Source organism: Portunus trituberculatus, chromosome 46 (genome assembly GCF_017591435.1).
Source record: "Portunus trituberculatus isolate SZX2019 chromosome 46, ASM1759143v1, whole genome shotgun sequence".
NCBI lineage: Eukaryota > Metazoa > Arthropoda > Malacostraca > Decapoda > Portunidae > Portunus > Portunus trituberculatus.
This window is the reverse complement of record NC_059300.1, coordinates 18,698,768-18,718,207: the sequence shown is the minus strand read 5'-3', so window position 1 is coordinate 18,718,207 and position 19,440 is coordinate 18,698,768. Positions and strand designations below refer to the sequence as shown.

Below are 19,440 nucleotides of genomic sequence, written 5' to 3'. Positions count from 1 at the left end.
CAACTTCTTATCACCTAGATCATTTTCTGCCCTGTCTGTAATCCTGTCCTGCACTTTAGCCTGCAAGCTCTTTAAAGAGCTTTCATAATTTTGGCATGTGGTTTTTAGAATGTCATTTTGCTTCCTTATTTCCTGAATCTCCTCTTTCAATTCCTGGTTTATTGCACTTAATTTCTCACATTCAGCTACTTTCAATTTCAGGGCTGTGTTCTCCGGTAGCAGTCGGTCTTGTTTGTCTATGAGACTGGACATCACCTCATTCATGTATCTTAATTCTCTTTCTACATTAATAAGCGTTCTCATGTTACCTCATTCATCTCTGAAACCCGAGAAATCCTTTTCCATAGTGTCATCAGTCAGTTTCCTTAAACCAATGGGGTTTCTATAAAGCGTTGGTTATCACTTGGCGTATGTTTTGATTCCGCCATACGCCTGGCAGCGCTACTTGGTTCCATCTCTCTCTCATTATTCATTCCTTATATGTGATCTAACACTTATTTAATTTGGAGGTAGAAGAACCTATGGCCCCCTCTCCCCCTGTACATACGTCTAGGCTTGAGTCCAACTCCTTTCGTAGTAATCTCTGGGAGCTGCTCAGATGCGTGTGTCCTGCTTGACAGCTGTGCTCCATGTGTGTATTTAGCTATTTGTATTTACCTATTTGTGTATTACAGGGCCTAAGCTAAGCTCTCTGTGACCTATCTCCTTGTCTATTCCTGTCATATCTCTCTTTCATCTGATTGACACACACTGCGTCAACGACATCACTGCTCAGTTTATTCCACTTATCAATGCTACGATGCAGGAAACTGTATTTTCTCACGTCATTTAGACAGATGTCTTTTATTAGCTTTTTTCCATGTCCTCGGAGATGATTATTTGTGGTCACCTTTATCAACTCTCTGTCCAGTATGTCAATCTTGTTCACCAATTTATACATAGTTATCATGTCTCCTCTTGTTCTTCTCTCTTCTAATGTGGTCAGCCCCAGCTTCCTCAGTCTTTCCTCATAGTCTAACTCCCTGAGTTCTGGTACCATGTGTGTGTGTGTAATTCAGTTTGATCTGCTGCAGTCTCTGACGAGACAGCCAGACGTTACCCTACGGAATGAGCTCAGAGCTCATTATTTCTGATCTTGGGATAGGCCTGAGACCAGGCACACACCACACACCGGGACAACAAGGTCACAACTCCTCGATTTACATCCCGTACCTACTCACTGCTAGGTGAACAGGGCTACGTGAAAGGAGACACCCAAATATCTCCACCCGGCCGAGGAATCGAACCCGGTCATCTGGCTTGTGAAGCGCTCTAACCACTGAGCTACCCGGCCGTGTGTGTGTGTGTGTGTGTGTGTGTGTGTGTGTGTGTGTGTGTGTGTGTGTGTGTGTGTGTGTGTGTGTGTGTGTATTTACCTAATTGTATTTACCTAATTGTAACATACGGAAAAGAGCTATGCTCGTGTTGTCCCGCTCCATATCTATTAATGTCCAGCTTTTTCTTAAAATCATGAATATTCCTTGCGTTGACCACTTCCACGTCTAAACTATTCCATGCTTCCACCCTTCTATGAGGGAAGCTATATTTTTCACATCTCTCCTATAAGTGGCCATTTTAGTTTTTTCCCATGCCCTCTCGACATTCTTTCATTCCACATACACAGATCTTCCCTATCCATTTTTCCATGCCAATCATCACTCTGTATATTGCTATCAGGTCTCCCTTTCTCTTCTGTTTTCCAGGGTCGGAAGTTGCATTCTTTTCAGTCTGTCTTCATAAGTCAAATCTCTTAAGTCAGGCACCATTTTGTTGCAGCCCTCTGTACTTTCTCTAGTTTCCTTATGTGTTTCTTTAAGTTCGAGCCCACTGTATTGTTGCATATTCAAGCCTCGGTCTTATCATTGCAGTAATTATTTTCTTCATCATTTCTTCATCTAAATATACGAACGCCACTCTTATGTTCCTCAATAAGTTCAATACTTCTCCAATTATTTTGTTTATATGTCTCTCTGGCGATAGGTCATTGGTAATTGTCACCCCAAGGTCTTTTTCTTCATGACTGGTTTTATGTCTTCATTTCCTATCTTGTACATACTCCTGATTCTTCTTTCACTCTTGCCAAACTCTATTTTCTTGCATTTTGTCGTGTTGAACTCCATTTGCCATGTACAGCTCCATTTCCATATTCTGTCCAAGTCTTCCTGGAGTAGTTCGCAATCTTTGTCACATCTCACTTTTCTTAACAATTTTGCATCGCCTGCAAATAGGCTCACATAACTGGACACCCCATCCACCATGTCATTTATGTAGACCGCGAACATTACTGGTGCCAACACTGATCCCTGTGGAACTCCACTCTCCACCAAGCCCCATTCTGATGGTCTGTCCTTAATTATTGTTCTCATTTCTCTTCCTACCAAAAGTCTTCCATCCATTTTAGTAAACTGCCATGCACTCCTCCTACCATTTCAAGTTTCCAGATCAGTCTCCGTGTGGTACCTTATCAAAGGCCTTTTTAAATCCAGATATATTCCATCAGCCCAACCATCTCTTTCCTGTATTACATCTATCACCCTCGAATAGTAACATATCAGGTTTGTCGTGCATGAACGCCCTTTTCTAAAACCAAATTGACACTCACAAAGTATGTCATTTTCTCCAAGAAGTCTGTCCATCTATTCTTCACCACCCTCTCACACATCTTAGCTACCACACTTGTAAGTGACACTGGTCTATAGTTCAATGGGTCTCTCTTGTTACCTGATTTATAGATTGGGACAATGTTAGCTCTTTTCCAGTCTTGGGGCACTACACCTTCCCTTAATGAGGCATCAATTACTTCACAAACTTTTTCTGCCAGTTGCTCCTGCATTCTCTTAAAATCCATCCTGATACCCCATCAGGTCCCACAGCTTTTCTCACTTCTAAACTCCCCATCATATTCTTGATCTCCTCCACAGTTACTTGAAACTCCTTCATAATCCCTTTCTGTTCCATTACCAGTGGTTTGTCAAAAGCAGTCTCCTTTGTGAATACCTTCCGAAAGCATCCATTCATAGCCTCTGCCATTTCCTGGGATCCTCACTGCATACTCCATTTACTTCTAAACTTTCAATACTTTCTCTATTTTTGATGTTGTTGTTCACATGTCTGTAAAAAGCCTTGGTTGGTCTTTACATTTATCAATTATATCCTTTTCTTGTTTCTTTCTTTCTTCTCTTCTAATCAACACATATTCATTTCTTGCTCTTTTGTAACTTTCCCACTGCTTAATCCGTCTTTTCCTTCTCCACCTCTTCCATGCATCCTCTTTTCTTGTTCTAGCCTTTTCACATCTATCGTTAAACCAGTCCTGCTTTCCAACTTCTCTATGTTGTCTTATTGGTACAAATTTTTCTCACCTTCTTTGTATATTTTTATAAATTCCTTCCACTTTTCATTTGCTCCTTAGCACTCTTGAATTTCATCCAATTTGTCTCTTGAAAGAATTTCTTTAGGTTTCCAAAATCTGTCTTGGCATAATTCCATCTTCCCACTTTATATTCTTCATTTCTTCTAGATTTCTCTTCATCTATCACCTTGAACTCCAAAACTGCATGATCACTCTTTGCTAAAGGGCACTCCACCCTCATCTCCTCAATGACCATTGGCTCTGTACTAAAGACCAAGTCCAGTCTTGACGATGCTCCTCTCCTCCAAACCTAGTATCTTCTTTGACCCACTGAGTTAACACATTTTCCATTGCCAGTGTCAATAGTGTATTTCCCATGTTGTCTCTGATCCTTCCATTGACCAGTCCTCCCAACACACCTCTTTACAATTAAAATCTCCCATCATTATAGTTCGTTCACAGCCACCCAACATTTCTTCCAGACATGTTCCTGTATCACTTATCATTTCTTCATATTCCTGTACTGACCATGCATTTGTCTTAGGTGGTACGTACACCACTATGTAGTGCCTCTTTTTCCTTCATTAGTTTCTGCTCTGATCTTTAGCACTTCTGCCTTTCCCATACCTTCTTTCACTTGATCCACCTTTATATCTTTTTAACCAGCAACATCACTCCTCCTCCCATCTTACCTACTCTATTTCTTTTCCAAACATTATATTTCCTTCTCCAACCATCATCAGGTCTTCTCCTCTCTCAGTTTTGTTTCAGTAAGACCCACAATATCTGGGTTCTTGTCCCTCAAGTAATCGTTGAGTTCTAAAATCCCGATATCACTCCATTTATGTTGGAATACATTACATTCCGCTCATCGTAAGTTTCTTTAGTCCTTTCTTGCTGTACTTTTCTGGGTTATGAACCACTTCCTCAGTCTCATATCCAAGATTCTCCAGAAAAACTCTTTCTTCTCCTCTTCTGTCCTCTCTTCATTTTTTCAAAGCCTCCTTTCTCAACTCATTTAACATTTCTCTTTCCTTTTCACCGAGATCTCTTCTCAACCAAATCTTCCTTGTTGTTTCCTGCTGGGCTAGCCTCCATGATTTCTCCACCAATTCATCTACATCCTTTTGTGACTTAAGTTTGATTCTTATTGGCCTCATACCTTCTCTTGTGTGTGTGTGTGTGTGTGTGTGTGTGTGTATGTTTGTATTTACATAGTTATATTTACCTAGTTGTAGTTTTACAGGGCCTGGGCTTTATGCTCGTGTGGCCCCGTCTCCATATCTACACTTATCCAATTTTTCTTTAAAACTATGCACACTCGTTGCTGACACCACTTCTTCACTCAAACTGTTCCAAGTCTCAACACATCTTTGTGTCAAATCTGGAAACTATATTTTTAACATCTCTCAGACATCTTCCCTTCTCAGTTTTTACTATGCATCTTGTGCTTTGAATGTCATATTCTTCTCTCAGGATTAGTTTCTCATTATCCACTTGGTCCATTCCATTGATCAATTTATAAACTTGTATCAGATCCCCTCTCTCTCTTCTCTGTTTCAGGGTTGGTAGATCCATAGCTTTTAGTCTCTCCTCATATGTCATCCCTTTAAATTCTGGAACCAGTCTTGTAACCATTTTTTGTAGTCTCTAATTTCTTTGTGTTTCTTTTCATGGGGGGTCCACACCACTCCTGCATATTCCAATCTGGGTCTTATTTTAGTACTTATCAATTTTTTCATCATTTCTTTGTCCATATAGTGAAATATTAATCTAATTTTCCTTAGCAAATTATATGTCTCTGAAAATTCTATCAATATGGCTTACTGGTTGATTGTTTTCTTCCATCATCACTCCCAAGTCCTTTTCCTTTTTTACTTTTTCTAGTTTTACTCCATCTCCCATCTTATAGATTCCCACTGGTCATGTTTCACTTTTTCCCATTTCCATGACATGTCTTTTGTCCACATTGAATTCCATCTCCTATTTTTTACTCCATTTCCAAATCTTGTTTAAGTCTTCCTCCAGTATTTCACAATCCTCTTTTTGTTTTATGAATCTGCACAGTTTCGCATCGTCCACAAACAGATTTATGTAGCTGTTCACTCCCTCTGGCATGTCGTTTATATATATGAGAAAAGTATTGGTGCCATTACTGACCCCTATGGCACTCCGCTGTCTACTGCTCTCCATTTGGACTTCATATCTTTAACTACCATCCTTATTTCTCTCCCCCTCAAATAATTTTCCATCCATCTCAATGTGCTTCCTTTTAAACCACCCTTCTCCTCTAACTTCCATAGTAATCTTTCATGTGGCACTTTGTCAAACGCCTTTTTTAAATCTAAATAAATACAATCAATCCATCCCTCTCTCTCTTGTACTTTATCAACTATTCTAGAGTAGAAACTCAATAAATTTGTTACACACGACCGACCTTTTCTAAAACCAAATTGGCTATTTCATGATAATTGTTTCTTTATTACTCTTTCACACATCTTACATATTACGTACACTAGTTAGTGATACCGGTCTGTAATTTAGAGGTTCTTCCTTCCTTCTGCTCTTATATATGGGAACCACCTCAGCTCTTTTCCATTCTACTGGTACTGTTCCATTTTCTATTGAGCATTTTATGATGTTGTATATAGGACTTGCTAGTTCTTCTCTACATTCTTTTAATATTCTGCCTGAGACTTCATCCGGTCCCATTGCCTTCTCCTCATCTAATTCTGTCATCAACTTTTATTTCAAGCTTGGTTACTTTAATCTCTTTCATATGGACAGTCTCTCTATTACCCTGTGGCCTTTCAAATTTGGATTCCTTAGTAAAGACCTCCTGAAATTTACTATTTAACAGTTCTGCCATACTTTTGGGTCTTCCACCATCCCATTCTCTCCTTTTAACCTTTCTATTGTTTCTTTTTGCCTTATTTTTCCATTTATAAATCTTTAGAACAATTTCGGTTGTTCCTTACATTTTTCGACAATGTCCTTTTCATAGTTCCTTTCTTCTTCCTTTCTCACTTTAGCATATTCATTTCCTGCTGTCATGAAGTTTTCCTTATTTTCTGGATTTCTGTTTCTCCTCCACCTTCTCCATGCTCCATCTCTTTTCTCCTTTGCCCTAGCACACCTTGCATTAAACCAATCTTTCTTTCCTTCTTCTTTAGGTCTATATTTTGGGACATATTCTCGGACTCTTGTTTTGTATATTTCCAAAAATAAGTTATACTTCTCTTGCACCATCTCTGAGTTTTCCATCTCCTCTCAGTTTACGTTTTTGAAATAGCTCTTGAGGTTCTCAAAATCAGCCTTTCTGTAATTTAATTGGTCTCCTTTGTATGATTCGTCTCTATCTTCCTTTCCCTCTTCCATATCCATTTATAATATTACATGGTCACTCTTTCCCAATGGGCACTTAAATCTCATATCATCGTTCATTTGTATATCCCTTGTAAAAACTAGGTCCAATCTCGCCGGCTCATCGTTTCCTCTGAATCTTGTGTTTTCCTTCACTCTTTGAACCATCATATTATCTATCATCAGATTCAGGAATATATCTCCCGAGGCTTCTTCCCCCATACCATTTTTATAATTTTCCCAGTCCACCTCCTTACAGTTGAAATCTGCTACTAATATCACTTTTCTCCTTTCTTTAATGATTCTCGTAAGACTCCTTATTGTGTCATTTATCATGTCTTTACATTCTTGATTGGTCCATGAATTTGTTTTGGTGGCATATATGTTCCAATGATTGTTAACTCCTTTTTATCAATATGTATCTTAATATACAGTATTTCTGATTTTCGTTCCCCAAACTCCACTTGATTTACCACCATCTCTTTCCTTAACATCATCATGACTCCTCCTCCTCTTTTATCCACTCTGTCTCTCCTCCATATATCATATTTTCTATCTACAGTCAACCCTCGGCTATCGCGACTTTGGCTATCGCGTTTTATTGCTATCGCGCATCCATGAAAAGCTGCTAAGATTTCATTATTGCGACCTCAGATGCCTGCTATCGCGCACCCAGCCATGACGTCATATATCTGCGCTCATTGGCCAAAACTTCTTCACGCCAAGATCAATTCTATCGCTTTATCTCTATTTAATTCTAATTATATGTCTATTTTTATTGCCTCATTTAACTTTGTTTCAACCAGGCATACAATATCTGGTTCTTCTTTCTTTATGTAATCTCTTAGTTCTAATTTACTTGATAAAACCCCATCTATGTTCGTTTACATCATTTTTAATCTCCTGTTCTAATCATTTTTAGTTAAACTTGCTCCATTTTTTTTCTCTTCCTTCTCTTTTATATACCATTTCCTTATCCTGTCTCCTATAATTCTCCAAAAAAATGCCTTCTTCTCCTCCTATGACCTTTCATTATTTTTTTCCCTTGCTTCTGCCACCAGTTCGTTCTGTCTCTTCCTTTCCTCCTCGTTTCTATTTTTCTTTATATATATATATATATATATATATATATATATATATATATATATATATATATATATATATATATATATATCTTTGCAACCTTCTGTTTCTCTGAGTTTTGTTCTTCTATATATATAGTATTTCTTCTGTTGCTGCTTGTGATTTTAGTAGTATCTTAATTGGTCTCACTGTTTCTTCTTGATATGGTCCCATTCTATGGATTTCTTCTACTATCTCTTCTAAGTTCTGTCTATCCTTGTCATTTAGATGTTTTAGTAGGTCTTTTACTGATTTTATTTCGCCTTTTTCCTTCCTTGGTCTATATTTAACATTATTTTCTTTCAGGCCAAAAATAATTACACTTTTTTTCTGCAATTTCTCTTACTAAATTTTCTTTTTTCTTAAGGACTCCTATCATTTTGTTTGTCATATTTTCATCTCTTTCTTTTAACTGTTCTTGAAATACTTCCTGAAATGTTTCCTTGTCCTTCTTATCTTAGATTTTCCATGCCTGTACTTCTTTTTTAATGTTTGTGTGTGTATTTTCCTAGTTGTAGTTTTGCAGGGCCTGGGCTTTATGGTCGTGTGGCCCCGTCTCCATATTTACATTTATCCAATCTTACTTTAAAGTATGCACACTCGTTGCAGACACTACTTCTTCGTTTAAACTGTTCTGCGTCTCAAAATATCTTTGCGGGAAACTATATTTTTTAACATCTCTCAGACATCTTCCTTTTTTCAGCTTTTTACTATGCGATCTTGTGCTTCGAATGTCATATTCTTCTCTCAGGATCAGTTTCTCATTATCCACTTGGCCCATTCCGTTGATCAATTTATAAACTTGTATCAGATCTCCTCTCTCCCTTTCTTGTTCCAGGGTTGGTAGATCCATAGCCTTTAGTCTCTCCTCATATGTCATCCCTTCAAATTCTGGAACCATTCTTGTAGCCATTTTTTGTAGTCTCTCCAACTTCCTTATGTGTTTATTTTTATGAGGGGTCCACATTACTCCTGCATATTCCAATCTGGGTCTTATTATAGTACTTATCAATTTCTTCATCATTTCTTTGTCCATGTAGTGAAATGCTACTCCAATATTCCTTAGCAAATTATATGTTTCTCTAAAATTTCTATCAATATGGCTTACGGGTTGATTGTTTTCTTCCATCGTCACTCCTAAGTCCTTTTCCTTTTTTACTTTCTCCAGTTCTACTCCATCTCCCATCTTATAGATTCCCACAGGTCGTCTTTCACTCTTTCCCATTTCCATGACATGGCTTTTGTTCACATTGAATTCCATTTCCCACTTTTTACTCCATTCCCAGATCTTATTTAGGTCTTCTTGCAGTATTTCACAATCCTCTTTTGCTTTATAACTCTGCACAGTTTCGTATCATCTGCAAACAGATTTATGTAGCTGTTCACTCCTTCTGGCATGTCGTTAATATAAATGAGGAAAAGTATTGGTGCCAATACTGATCCCTGCGGCACTCCGCTTTCTACTGCTCTCCACTTGGACTTCATATCTTTAACTACCGTCCTTATTTTTCTCCCCCTCAAATAATTTTCTATCCATCTCAATGTGCTTCCTTTTAAGCCACCCTTCTCCTCTAACTTCCATAGTAATCTTGCATGTGGCACTTTGTCAAATGCCTTTTTTAAATCCAAATAAATACAGTCAACCCATCCCTCTCTCTCTCTCTTGTACTCTATCAACTATTCTAGAATAGAAACTCAATAAATTAGTTACACACGACTGTCTTTTCTAAAACCAAATTGGCTATTTGATATTAATTTGTTGTGTTCAAGGAACTCGATCCATTGTTTCTTTATTATTCTTTTACACATCTTGCATATTACACTAGTTAGTGATACCGGTCTGTAATTTAAAGGTTCTTCCTTCCTTCTGCTCTTATATATGGGAACCACCTCAGCTCTTTTCCATTCTACTGGTACTATTTCATTTTCTATTAAGCATTTTATGATGTTGTATATAGGACTTGCTAGTTCTTCCCTACATTCTTTCAGTATTCTGCCTGAGACTTCATCTGGTCCCATTGCCTTCTCTTCATCCAGTTCCTTCATAACTCTTTTATTTCAAGCTTGGTTACTTTAATCTCTTTCATATAGACTGTCTCTCTATTACCCTATGGCCTCTCAAATTTGGATTCCTTAGTAAAGACCTCGTGGAATTTAGTATTTAATAGTTCTGCCATACTTTTTGGGTCTTCCACCATCCCGTTCTCTCCTTTTAACCTTTCTATTGTTTCTTTTTGCCTAATTTTTCCATTTATGAATCTGTAGAACAATTTTGGTTGCTCCTTACATTTTTCAACAATGTCCTTTTCAAAGTTCTTTTCCTCTTCCTTCCTCACCTTAACATATTCATTTCTCGCTGCCTTGAAGTTTTCCTTATTTACTGGATTTCTATTTCTCCTCCACCTTTTCCATGCTCCATCTCTTTTCTCCTTTGCCCTAGCACACCTTGCATTAAACCAATCTTTCTTTCCTTCTTCTTTAGGTCTATATTTTGGGACATATTCCTGACTCCTGTTTTGTATATTTCCAAAATAAGTTATATTCTCTTGCATCATCTCTGAATTTTCCATCTCCTCCCAGTTTACCTTTTTAAAATAGTTCTGGAGATTCTCAATATCAGCCTTTCTGTAATTTAATCGGTCTCCTTTGTATGAATCGTCTCTATCTTCCTTTCCCTCTTCTATATCCAGTTCTAATATCACATGGTCACTCTTTCCCAATGGGCACATCTTATATCATCATTCATTTGTATACCCCTTGTAAAACTAGGTCCAATCTCCGGCTCGTCATTTCCTCTGAATCTTGTGCATTCCTTTACTCTCTGGTCCATCATATTGTCTATCATTAGGTTCAGGAATCTTTCTCCCAGGCTTCTTCCCCATACCACTTTTGTAATTTTCCCAGTCCACTTCTTTACAGTTGAAATCTCCTACTATCACTTTTCCCCTTTCTTTAACGATTCTCGTTAGACTCCTTATTGTGTCATCTATCATGTCTTTATATTCTTGATTGGTCCATGAATTTGTTTTTGGTGGCACATATGTTACAATGATTGTTAACTCTTTTTTATTAATATACATCTTAACATACAGTACTTCTGCTTTTCCTTCCCCACATTCCACTTGGTTTATTACTATCTCCTTCCTTAACATCATCATGACTCCTCCTCCTCCTTTACCCCCTTTGTCTCTTCTCCATACATTATATCTATTATCCAAGTCTATTTTGATTGCCTCATTTAGTTTTGTTTCAGCCAGGCATACAATATCTTGATTTTCTTTATTTATGTAATATCTTAATTCTAATTTACTTGATAAAACCCCATCTATGTTTGTATACATCATTTTTAGTCTCATGCCTTTATCATTTTTAGTTAAACTTGTTCCACTTTTTTCTCTTCCTTCTCTTTTATATACCATTTCCTTATCCTGTCTCCTAGAATTCTCCCAAAAAATGCCTTTTTTTCCTCTTTTGACCTTTCATTATTTTTTTTTCCCTTACTGCTGCTGCCAGTTCATTGTATCTCTTCCTTTCTTCCTCATTTATATTTTCTTTATATAGATATCCTTGCAGCCTTCTGTTTCTCTAAGTTTTGTTGTTCTATATAATATTTCTTCAGTTGCTGCTTGTGATTTTAGTAGTATTTTAATTGGTCTTGTTTTTTTTTTTCTTGATATGGTCCCATTCTGTTTATTTCTTCTACTTCCTCTTCTAAGTTCTGTCTATATTCATCGTTTAGATTTTTTAGTAGGTCTTTGACTGATTTCATTTCTTCTTTTTCTCTTCTTGGTCTATATTTTATATGTTTTTCGTTTATTCCAAATACGCTTACACTCTTCTTTTTTTCTGCAATGTCTCTAACTAGATTTTCTTTTGTCTTGAGAACACCTATCATTTTGTTTGTCATATTTTCTTCTTTTTCTTTTAGTTGTTCTTGAATCACCTCCAGAAAATCAGCCTTATCTTTCTTATCTTGGACTCTCCATGCTTGTACTTTTTTTAATCATGTTCTGTACTCTTTCCTCTTCCTTGTTTACTAGATCTTTCAGCTTCTCTTTTTCTTTCTCGGCTTTACCGAGTCCTTCTTCCATCTGCTTCTTGTAGTTAACTACTTCCTTTTTCAGTTCTTTGTTTTCCGCTCTTAGTCTAGCTTCGTTTTCTTCCACTTTTTTTTATCCTTTCTCTCAGTTTTATAAACTGTTTTTCCTGTTCTTCATTCTCTTTCAATCCCATACTCTCCTTTATCCATTTATCTAGTTTACGTTCAATAGCCAACGCTCTCTTAAGTAGTGAAGTATTCGCCGTATCGAAACCTTCAAATGCGCTCTCTCCCTCATCAACATAGTCATCATCTTCTTTCATTCTTTCCCTAGTCTCATACCTGTATTTTAATGGAATCTCTTCTTTACTCATGATTCTTTAACAGTTGATTTCATGAAAAAACGAGTCCACACTACTTACCCACACCACTATAAATACTATACAATAGGTAGTGAAGATCAGCTGATTGTCTGAGCAACGCCAGTGCGTCCTTCCTCAACCGCGTCTGGTGTGTGTGTATTTACCTAGTTGTAGTTTTACAGGGCCTGGGCTTTATGCTCGTGTGGCCCCATCTCCATATCTACACTAATCCAATCTTACTTTAGAAGTATGCACACTCGTTGCAGACACTACTTCTTCGTTTAAACTGTTCCACGTCTCAATACATCTTTGCGGGAAACTTTATTTTTTAACATCTCTCAGACATCTTCCCTCTCTTAGCTTTTTACTATGCGATCTTGTGCTTCGGATGTCATATTCTTCTCTCAGGATCAGTTTCTCATTATCCACTTGGTCCATTCCGTTGATCAATTTATAAACTTATATCAGATCTCCTCTCTCCCTTCTTTGTTCCAGGGTTGGTAGATCCATAGCCTTTAGTCTCTCCTCATGTGTCATCCCTTCAAATTCTGGAACCATTCTTGTAGCCAGTTTTTGTAGTCTTTCCAACTTCCTTATGTGTTTCTTTTTATGAGGGGTCCACACTACTGTGTATTTACCTAGTTGTAGTTTTACAGGGCCTGGGCTTTATGCTCGTGTGGTCCCGTCTCCATATCTACACTTATCTAATTTTTCTTTAAAACTATGTACACTCTTTGCTGACACCACTTCCTCACTCAAACTGTTCCAAGTCTCAACACATCTTTGCGGGAAACTAAATTTTTTAGCATCTCTCAGACATCGTCCCTTCCTTAGTTTCTTACTATGCGATCTTGTGCTTCTAAAGTCATATTCTTCTCTCAGGATCAGTTTCTCATTATCCACTTCATCCATTCCGTTAATCAATTTATAAACTTGTATCAGATCCCTCTCTCTTCTCTGCTCCAAGGTTGGTAGATCCATAGCCTTTAGTTTCTCCTCATATGTCATCCCTTTAAATTCTGGAACCATTCTTGTAGCCATTTTTTGTAGTCTCTAATTTTCTTATGTGTTTCTTTTATGGGAGTCCACACAACTCCTGCATATTCAAATCTAGGTCTTATTTTAGTACTTATCAATTTCTTCATCATTTTCCATATAGTGAAATGCTACTCCAATATTCCTTAGCAAATCATACGTCTCTGAAAATTCTATCAATATGGCTTACCAGTTGATTATTTTCTTCCATTGTCACTCCCAAGTCCGTTTCCTTTTTTACTTTTTCTAGTTCTACTCCATCTCCCATCTTATAGATTCCCACTGGTCGTCTTTCACTTTTTCCCATTTCCATGACATGGCTTTTGTCCACATTGAATTCCATCTCCCATTTTTTGCTCCATTTCCAGATCTTGTTTAAGTCTTCCTGTAGTATTTCACAATCCTCTTTTGTTTAATGACTCTGCACAGTTTCGCATCGTCCGCAAACAGATTTATGTAGCTGTTCACTCCTCTGGCATGTCATTTATATATACGAGAAAAAGTATTGGTGCCAATACTGACCCCTGTGGCACTCCGCTGTCTACTGTTCTCCACTTGGACTTCATATCTTTAACTGTCGTCCTTATTTCTCTCCCCTTTAAGTAATTCTTCATCCATCTCAATGTGCTTCCTTTTAAGCCACCCTTTTCCTCTAACTTCCATAGTAATCTTTCATGTGGCACTTTATCAAAGGCCTTTTTTAGATCTAAATAAATACAGTCAACCCATCCCTCTCTCTCTTGTACTTTATCAACTATTCTAGAGTAGAAACTCAATAAATTTGTCACGTATGACCGACCTTTTCTAAAACCAAATTGGCTATTTGATAATTGTCTTCAAGAAACTCAATCCATTGTTTTTATTACTTTTTCACACATCTTGCATATTACACTAGTTAGTGATACCGGTCTGTAATTTAAAGGTTCTTCCTTCCTTCCGCTCTTATATATGGGAACCACCTCAGCTCTTTTCCACTCCACTGGCACTGTTCCATTTTCTATTGAGCATTTTATGATGTTGTATATTGGACTTGCTAGTTCTTCCCTACATTCTTTCAGTATTCTGCCTGAGACTTCATCCGGTCCCATTGCCTTTTCCTCATCCAATTCCTTCATCAACTTTTTATTTCAAGCTTGGTTACTTTAATCTCTTTCATATAGACAGTCTCTATTACCCTGTGGTCTTTCAAATTTGGATTCCTTAGTAAAGACCTCATGAAATTTACTATTTAACAGTTCTGCCATACTTTTGGGTCTTCCACCATTCCGTTTTCTCCTTTTAACCTTTCTATTGTTTCTTTTTGTCTTATTTTTCCATTTATGAATCTGTAGAACAATTTTGGTTGTTCCTTACATTTTTCGACAATGTCCTTTTCATAGTTCTTTTCTTCTTCCTTTCTCACCTTAGCATATTCATTTCTTGCTGTTTTGAAGTTTTCCTTATTTTCTGGATTTCTGTTTCTTCTCCACCTTTTCCATGCTCCATCTCGTTTCTCCTTTGCCCTAGCACATCTTGCATTAAACCAATCTTTCTTTCCTTCTTCTTTAGGTCTATATTTGAACATATTCCTGACCCCAGTTTTGTATATTTCCAAAAATAAGTTATATTTCTCTTGAACCGTTAATGAGTTTTCCATCTCCCAGTTTACGTTTTTAAAATAGTTCTTGAGATTCTCAATATCAGCCTTTCTGTAATTTAATCGGTCTCCTTTGTATGATTCATCTCTATCTTCCTTTCCTTCTTCTATATCCATTTCTAATATTACATGGTCACTCTTTCCCAATGGGCACTTGTATCTTATATCATCGTTAATTGGTATATCCCTTGTAAAAACTAGGTCTAATCTTGCCGGCTCATCGTTTCCTCTGAATCTTGTGTTTTCCTTTACTTTTTGGACCATCAAATTATCTATCATTAGGTTCAGGAATCTATCTCCCCAGGCATCTTCCCCCATACCACTTTCATAATTTTCCCAGTCTACCTCCTTACATTGTGTGTGTGTGTGTGTGTGTGTGTGATTGGTATGATTGTATCCTTTATAGATAATAATTGTTTTAGCTCTTTGGCACTTTATTTATCTTGAATGTGTTTTCCTTGCAGGATGAAAATTATGATAAATTGAACCACCTAGAGATACAGCCAGAGCGAATCCCTCTTGATTCTCTGAGTAAAGAGAAACCTGATCCTTACTCACTCAGTGGTTCCTTCAATGTGTCAGGGAATTTCTTAGGTTTCACACAAGTGAGGCTGGTACTGAGTGATGGCAATGACCAGGAGCTGATGGCTAGTGAGCCCATCAAGGTTAAGGTAAGTCATTGGAAACTGCAAGCTTAGGAAAATTACTAAGCCAAACAGTGATTATCTATTGCCATGTATTCACAACACCAATTATATTATTTTATAATGTTTAATATTTGTCAGTTAGAACTTTTTTTGCATTTTATGAGTATCAATTGACAATCATAATCAATAAAATTCAATCATTTTATAAAAGAGAGAGAATTCACAAATATGTCATAGAGTGCATCACAGACACTTCAGTCAAAGTCAGCACTGCCACCAACATCTGCAGTGTTAGTATACACAAACTCACAAACGTTCTTCTTTGTTTAACAGCATGATAGTACACTACTTAGAACTAAAACTGATAATGTACTTGTAATAAATGGATAAGTGGCAGTATCCAGTCTGCTGTGCATGTAAACTTGTCTATCTCACAAGCTGACACAACTTACTTGGTCTAGCTTCTAATGTGGCTATATTCTTTTTTATGCTTGTTAACTTTGCACTTAGATAATTATTTGTAACACTTATGTAATTATTAGTAACACCTAACATTGTGAATTTAAGATGATACATAATTTGCTCAAACATTTACTCCTCTCCTTAGGACTTGGAACTTATTTGTGTTAGTTCAGCAGCATCAATACCTGGCCATGCCTCTGACCAAAATACAAGTATAATTATACTTGTATTTTGGTCAGAGGCATGGCCAGGTATTGAAAGCAACTATTGTTTAAGTAGGTACAGAGATATAGTGCCTGCATTATTTAGTTTTTTTGGGGTCATTGCCTTTAGGAGAGAAGTGTTCACATCTAGTCTCATCATTTCTGGATTCATGAGATGGCAGAACTTCTCTGAAATAAGAAAAAGAAATGTGAAGCCCTAGTATGTATTTCTAATGGTATGCTTCAGGAAAGCATAGTAGAATGATTGTGTGTGACAGAAGTGAATGAGGAGCTGATGAGAGTACATAAAAAATTATGCAGCCATATAAACTCCTCATACACTGAAAGTCTCACATAAGTGTGGAACAATTGCGTGTGGTACGAAGGAACCTTGTTTCAGATCAAACTGTCCAAGCTGGCCAAGTGCAACATGGGAAAAAAAAAAAAAAGGCCCACTTAGTAGCCTGTCTTTTTGCAGATCTGAAAAAGTTATCCAAAAGAAGAAATAAATGTCTTGAGACATCCCTCCTAAATTAAGTCAAGTTAGGAAGTTGAAAATACAGAAGTAGGTAGGGACTTCCAGAGTTTATCCATGAAAGGTATGAATGATTTAGAGTACATGTTAACTCTTGCATTAGGGAGTTGGACAGAATAGTTGTGAGAGGAAGAAGAAAGCCTTGTACAGCAAAACTGCAGGAGGACAGGAGACATGTAGTTAGCAAGATAACAACAGCAGTTAACATGAAAATAGCAGTAAAAGATAACAAGAGATGCATCATTCCAGCGTTGAGAAAGAGGCTGAAGACAGTCAGTCAAAGGATGGGGGTTGATTAGATGAAAAGCCTTAGATTTCACCCCATCTAATAAAACTGCCTGAGTGATACATGCCTGAGTGATACATGCAAAGAACACTCCATACATGGGCAGATAGGCCCATGCATAGAATTAGCAGTTGGGGTTGAGAGAAACTGGTGGAAACGCCTCAGAACACATAACTTCATAGAAGCTGTTCGAGCAAGAGATGAGATGTGAAGTTTCCAGTTTAGATTATCAGTAAAGAACAGACTGAGGATATACATTGTAGAAGACAGGGACAGCTGAGTGTCATTGAAGAAGAGGGTATAGTTGTTTGGAAGGTTGTGTCAAGTTGATAGATGGAGGAATTAAGTTTTTGAGGCATTGAACATTACTAAGTTTTTCTGCCCCAATCAGAAACCTTAAAAAGATCACAAGTTGAGCATTCTGTGGTGTCCCTGAGGAATCTGTTAACATCCTGAAGGGTTAGATGTCTCTGAAAGGCATAAAAAAATGTAAGATGATATCATCAGCATAGGAATAGATAGGACAAGAAGGTTAGTTTAGAAAATCATTGATGAATACATAAAAGGAAGAGATTGGGTGATGGAACAGAACCCTGAGAAACACCACTTTTAATATATTTAGGAGAACAGTGGCTGTCTACCACACCAGCAATGAAACGGTCAGAGAGGAAACTTGAGATGAAGTTGCAGAGGGAAGGATAGGAACCATAGAGAGATAGTTTGGAGATCAAAGCACAATCAAAGCTTTATGCAAAAATGTTTCACCAAAATTTCTGAAAGAGGATGACCAAGATTCAGTAAGGAAAGCCAGATCACCAGTAGAGGGGCCTTGATGCAAGCTATACTGGCAATCAGATTGAAGATTGTGAAGTGACAGATGTTTAAGAATCTTCCTATTGAAGATAGATTCGAAAACCTTAGATAAATAAGAGATTAAATCTATCCGGCTGTAGTTTGAGGGATTACAATTGTCACCCTTTCTTGGAAGAGGTTGAATGTAGGCAAACTTCCAGCAAGAATGAATGGTATAAGTCAATAGACAGAGTTGAAAGAGTTTGGTCAAACAAGGTGTAAGCACAGCTAGGGCATAGAAAAAAACATCATTGCAAAGAATTTTATTCGAAGGCATGAAATAGTCAGAGGGAGGGACAAACCCAGAATTATCCAAGGTAAAGATATTAACAAAGGTTTGAAAGAAGAGTTCAACTTTAGAGACAGCTGTGACAGGCAGTAGTGCAATCAGGATGAAATAATGGAGGGAAAAATTAAGAAGGAAAGTTATCAGAGATGTTTTTGGCCAGTTGCCAGAAGTCTCAAGAGGAGTTGAATTTCAAAAGATTTTGATGTTTTCTATTAATGAAGGAGTGTTTGGTAAGTTGAAGAACAAACTTGGCATAATTTTAGGCAGAAATATAAAGTGCATGAGATTCAGGCGATGGAAGGCTCAAGTACTTTTTGTGGGCAACCTCTCTATCATGTGTAGCACAAGAACAGGTTGTGTTAAACCAAGGTTTGGAAAGTTAAGGTTGAGAAAGACATTGAGGAATGTACACCCCCATGCCAGACACTATCACCTCTATTTTGTGCTCAGCACACAGAGATGGATCTCTGACACAGAAACAGTAATCATTTCAGGAAAAATCAGCATAGTGCCTTCTCAGGTACCCCCAACTGGCAGAGGCAAAATGCCATAGGCAGCTCCACTTTGGGGGATCCTGAGGAGGGATAAGATACAGGAATGAGATTGTGATCGGAGGAGCCCAACGGAGAAGATAGGGTAACAACATAAGCAGAAGGATTAGAAGTAAGGAAGAGATCAAGAATGTCGGGTGCGTCTCCAAGACAGTCAGGAATACGAGTAGGGTGTTGCACCAGTTGCTCTAGGTCATGGAGGAGAGCAAAGTTGAAGGCTTGTTTACCAGGATGGTCAGTGAAGGGAGAGGAAAGCCAAAGCTGGTGGTGAACATCGAAATCTCCAAGGATGGAGATCTTCGCCAAAGGATAGAGACACAGAATATACTCCACTTCAGAAATCAAATAGTCAAAAAATTTCTTATAGTTAGAGATGTTAGGGGAGAGATAGACAGCTCAGATTAATTTAGTTAGAGAGTGACTTTTGAGTTAAAACCAGATGATGGAAAACTCAGAAGATTCAAGAGGGTGGGCACAAGTGCAATTCAAGTCATTGCGCACTTAGAGCCAACATCCAGGTTTGAAACAAAAATGAGGATACAAAAAGTAGGAGGGATCAGAAAAGGGCTTTTATCAGTTGCCTCAGACAGTTGTGTTTCAGTGAGGAAAAGAAGATAAAGTTTAATAGAGGAAAGATGGTGTTCTACAGATTGAAAATTAGATCTAA

The 19,440-nt window shown here is 37.5% G+C and overlaps 1 protein-coding gene across 4 annotated transcripts in view; it reads left to right on the top strand.

Moving 5' to 3' along the window:
- LOC123519885 (sodium/bile acid cotransporter-like) overlaps window positions 1-19,440 on the top strand; it is a 137,111-nt gene that overhangs the window by 32,568 nt on the left and 85,103 nt on the right. For all 4 annotated transcript variants that reach the window (XM_045281521.1, XM_045281518.1, XM_045281520.1 and 1 more), the window contains one exon: window positions 15,413-15,619. In XM_045281521.1, the coding sequence (XP_045137456.1) occupies window positions 15,413-15,619 (207 nt within the window). The remainder of the gene's footprint in view (window positions 1-15,412; window positions 15,620-19,440) is intronic.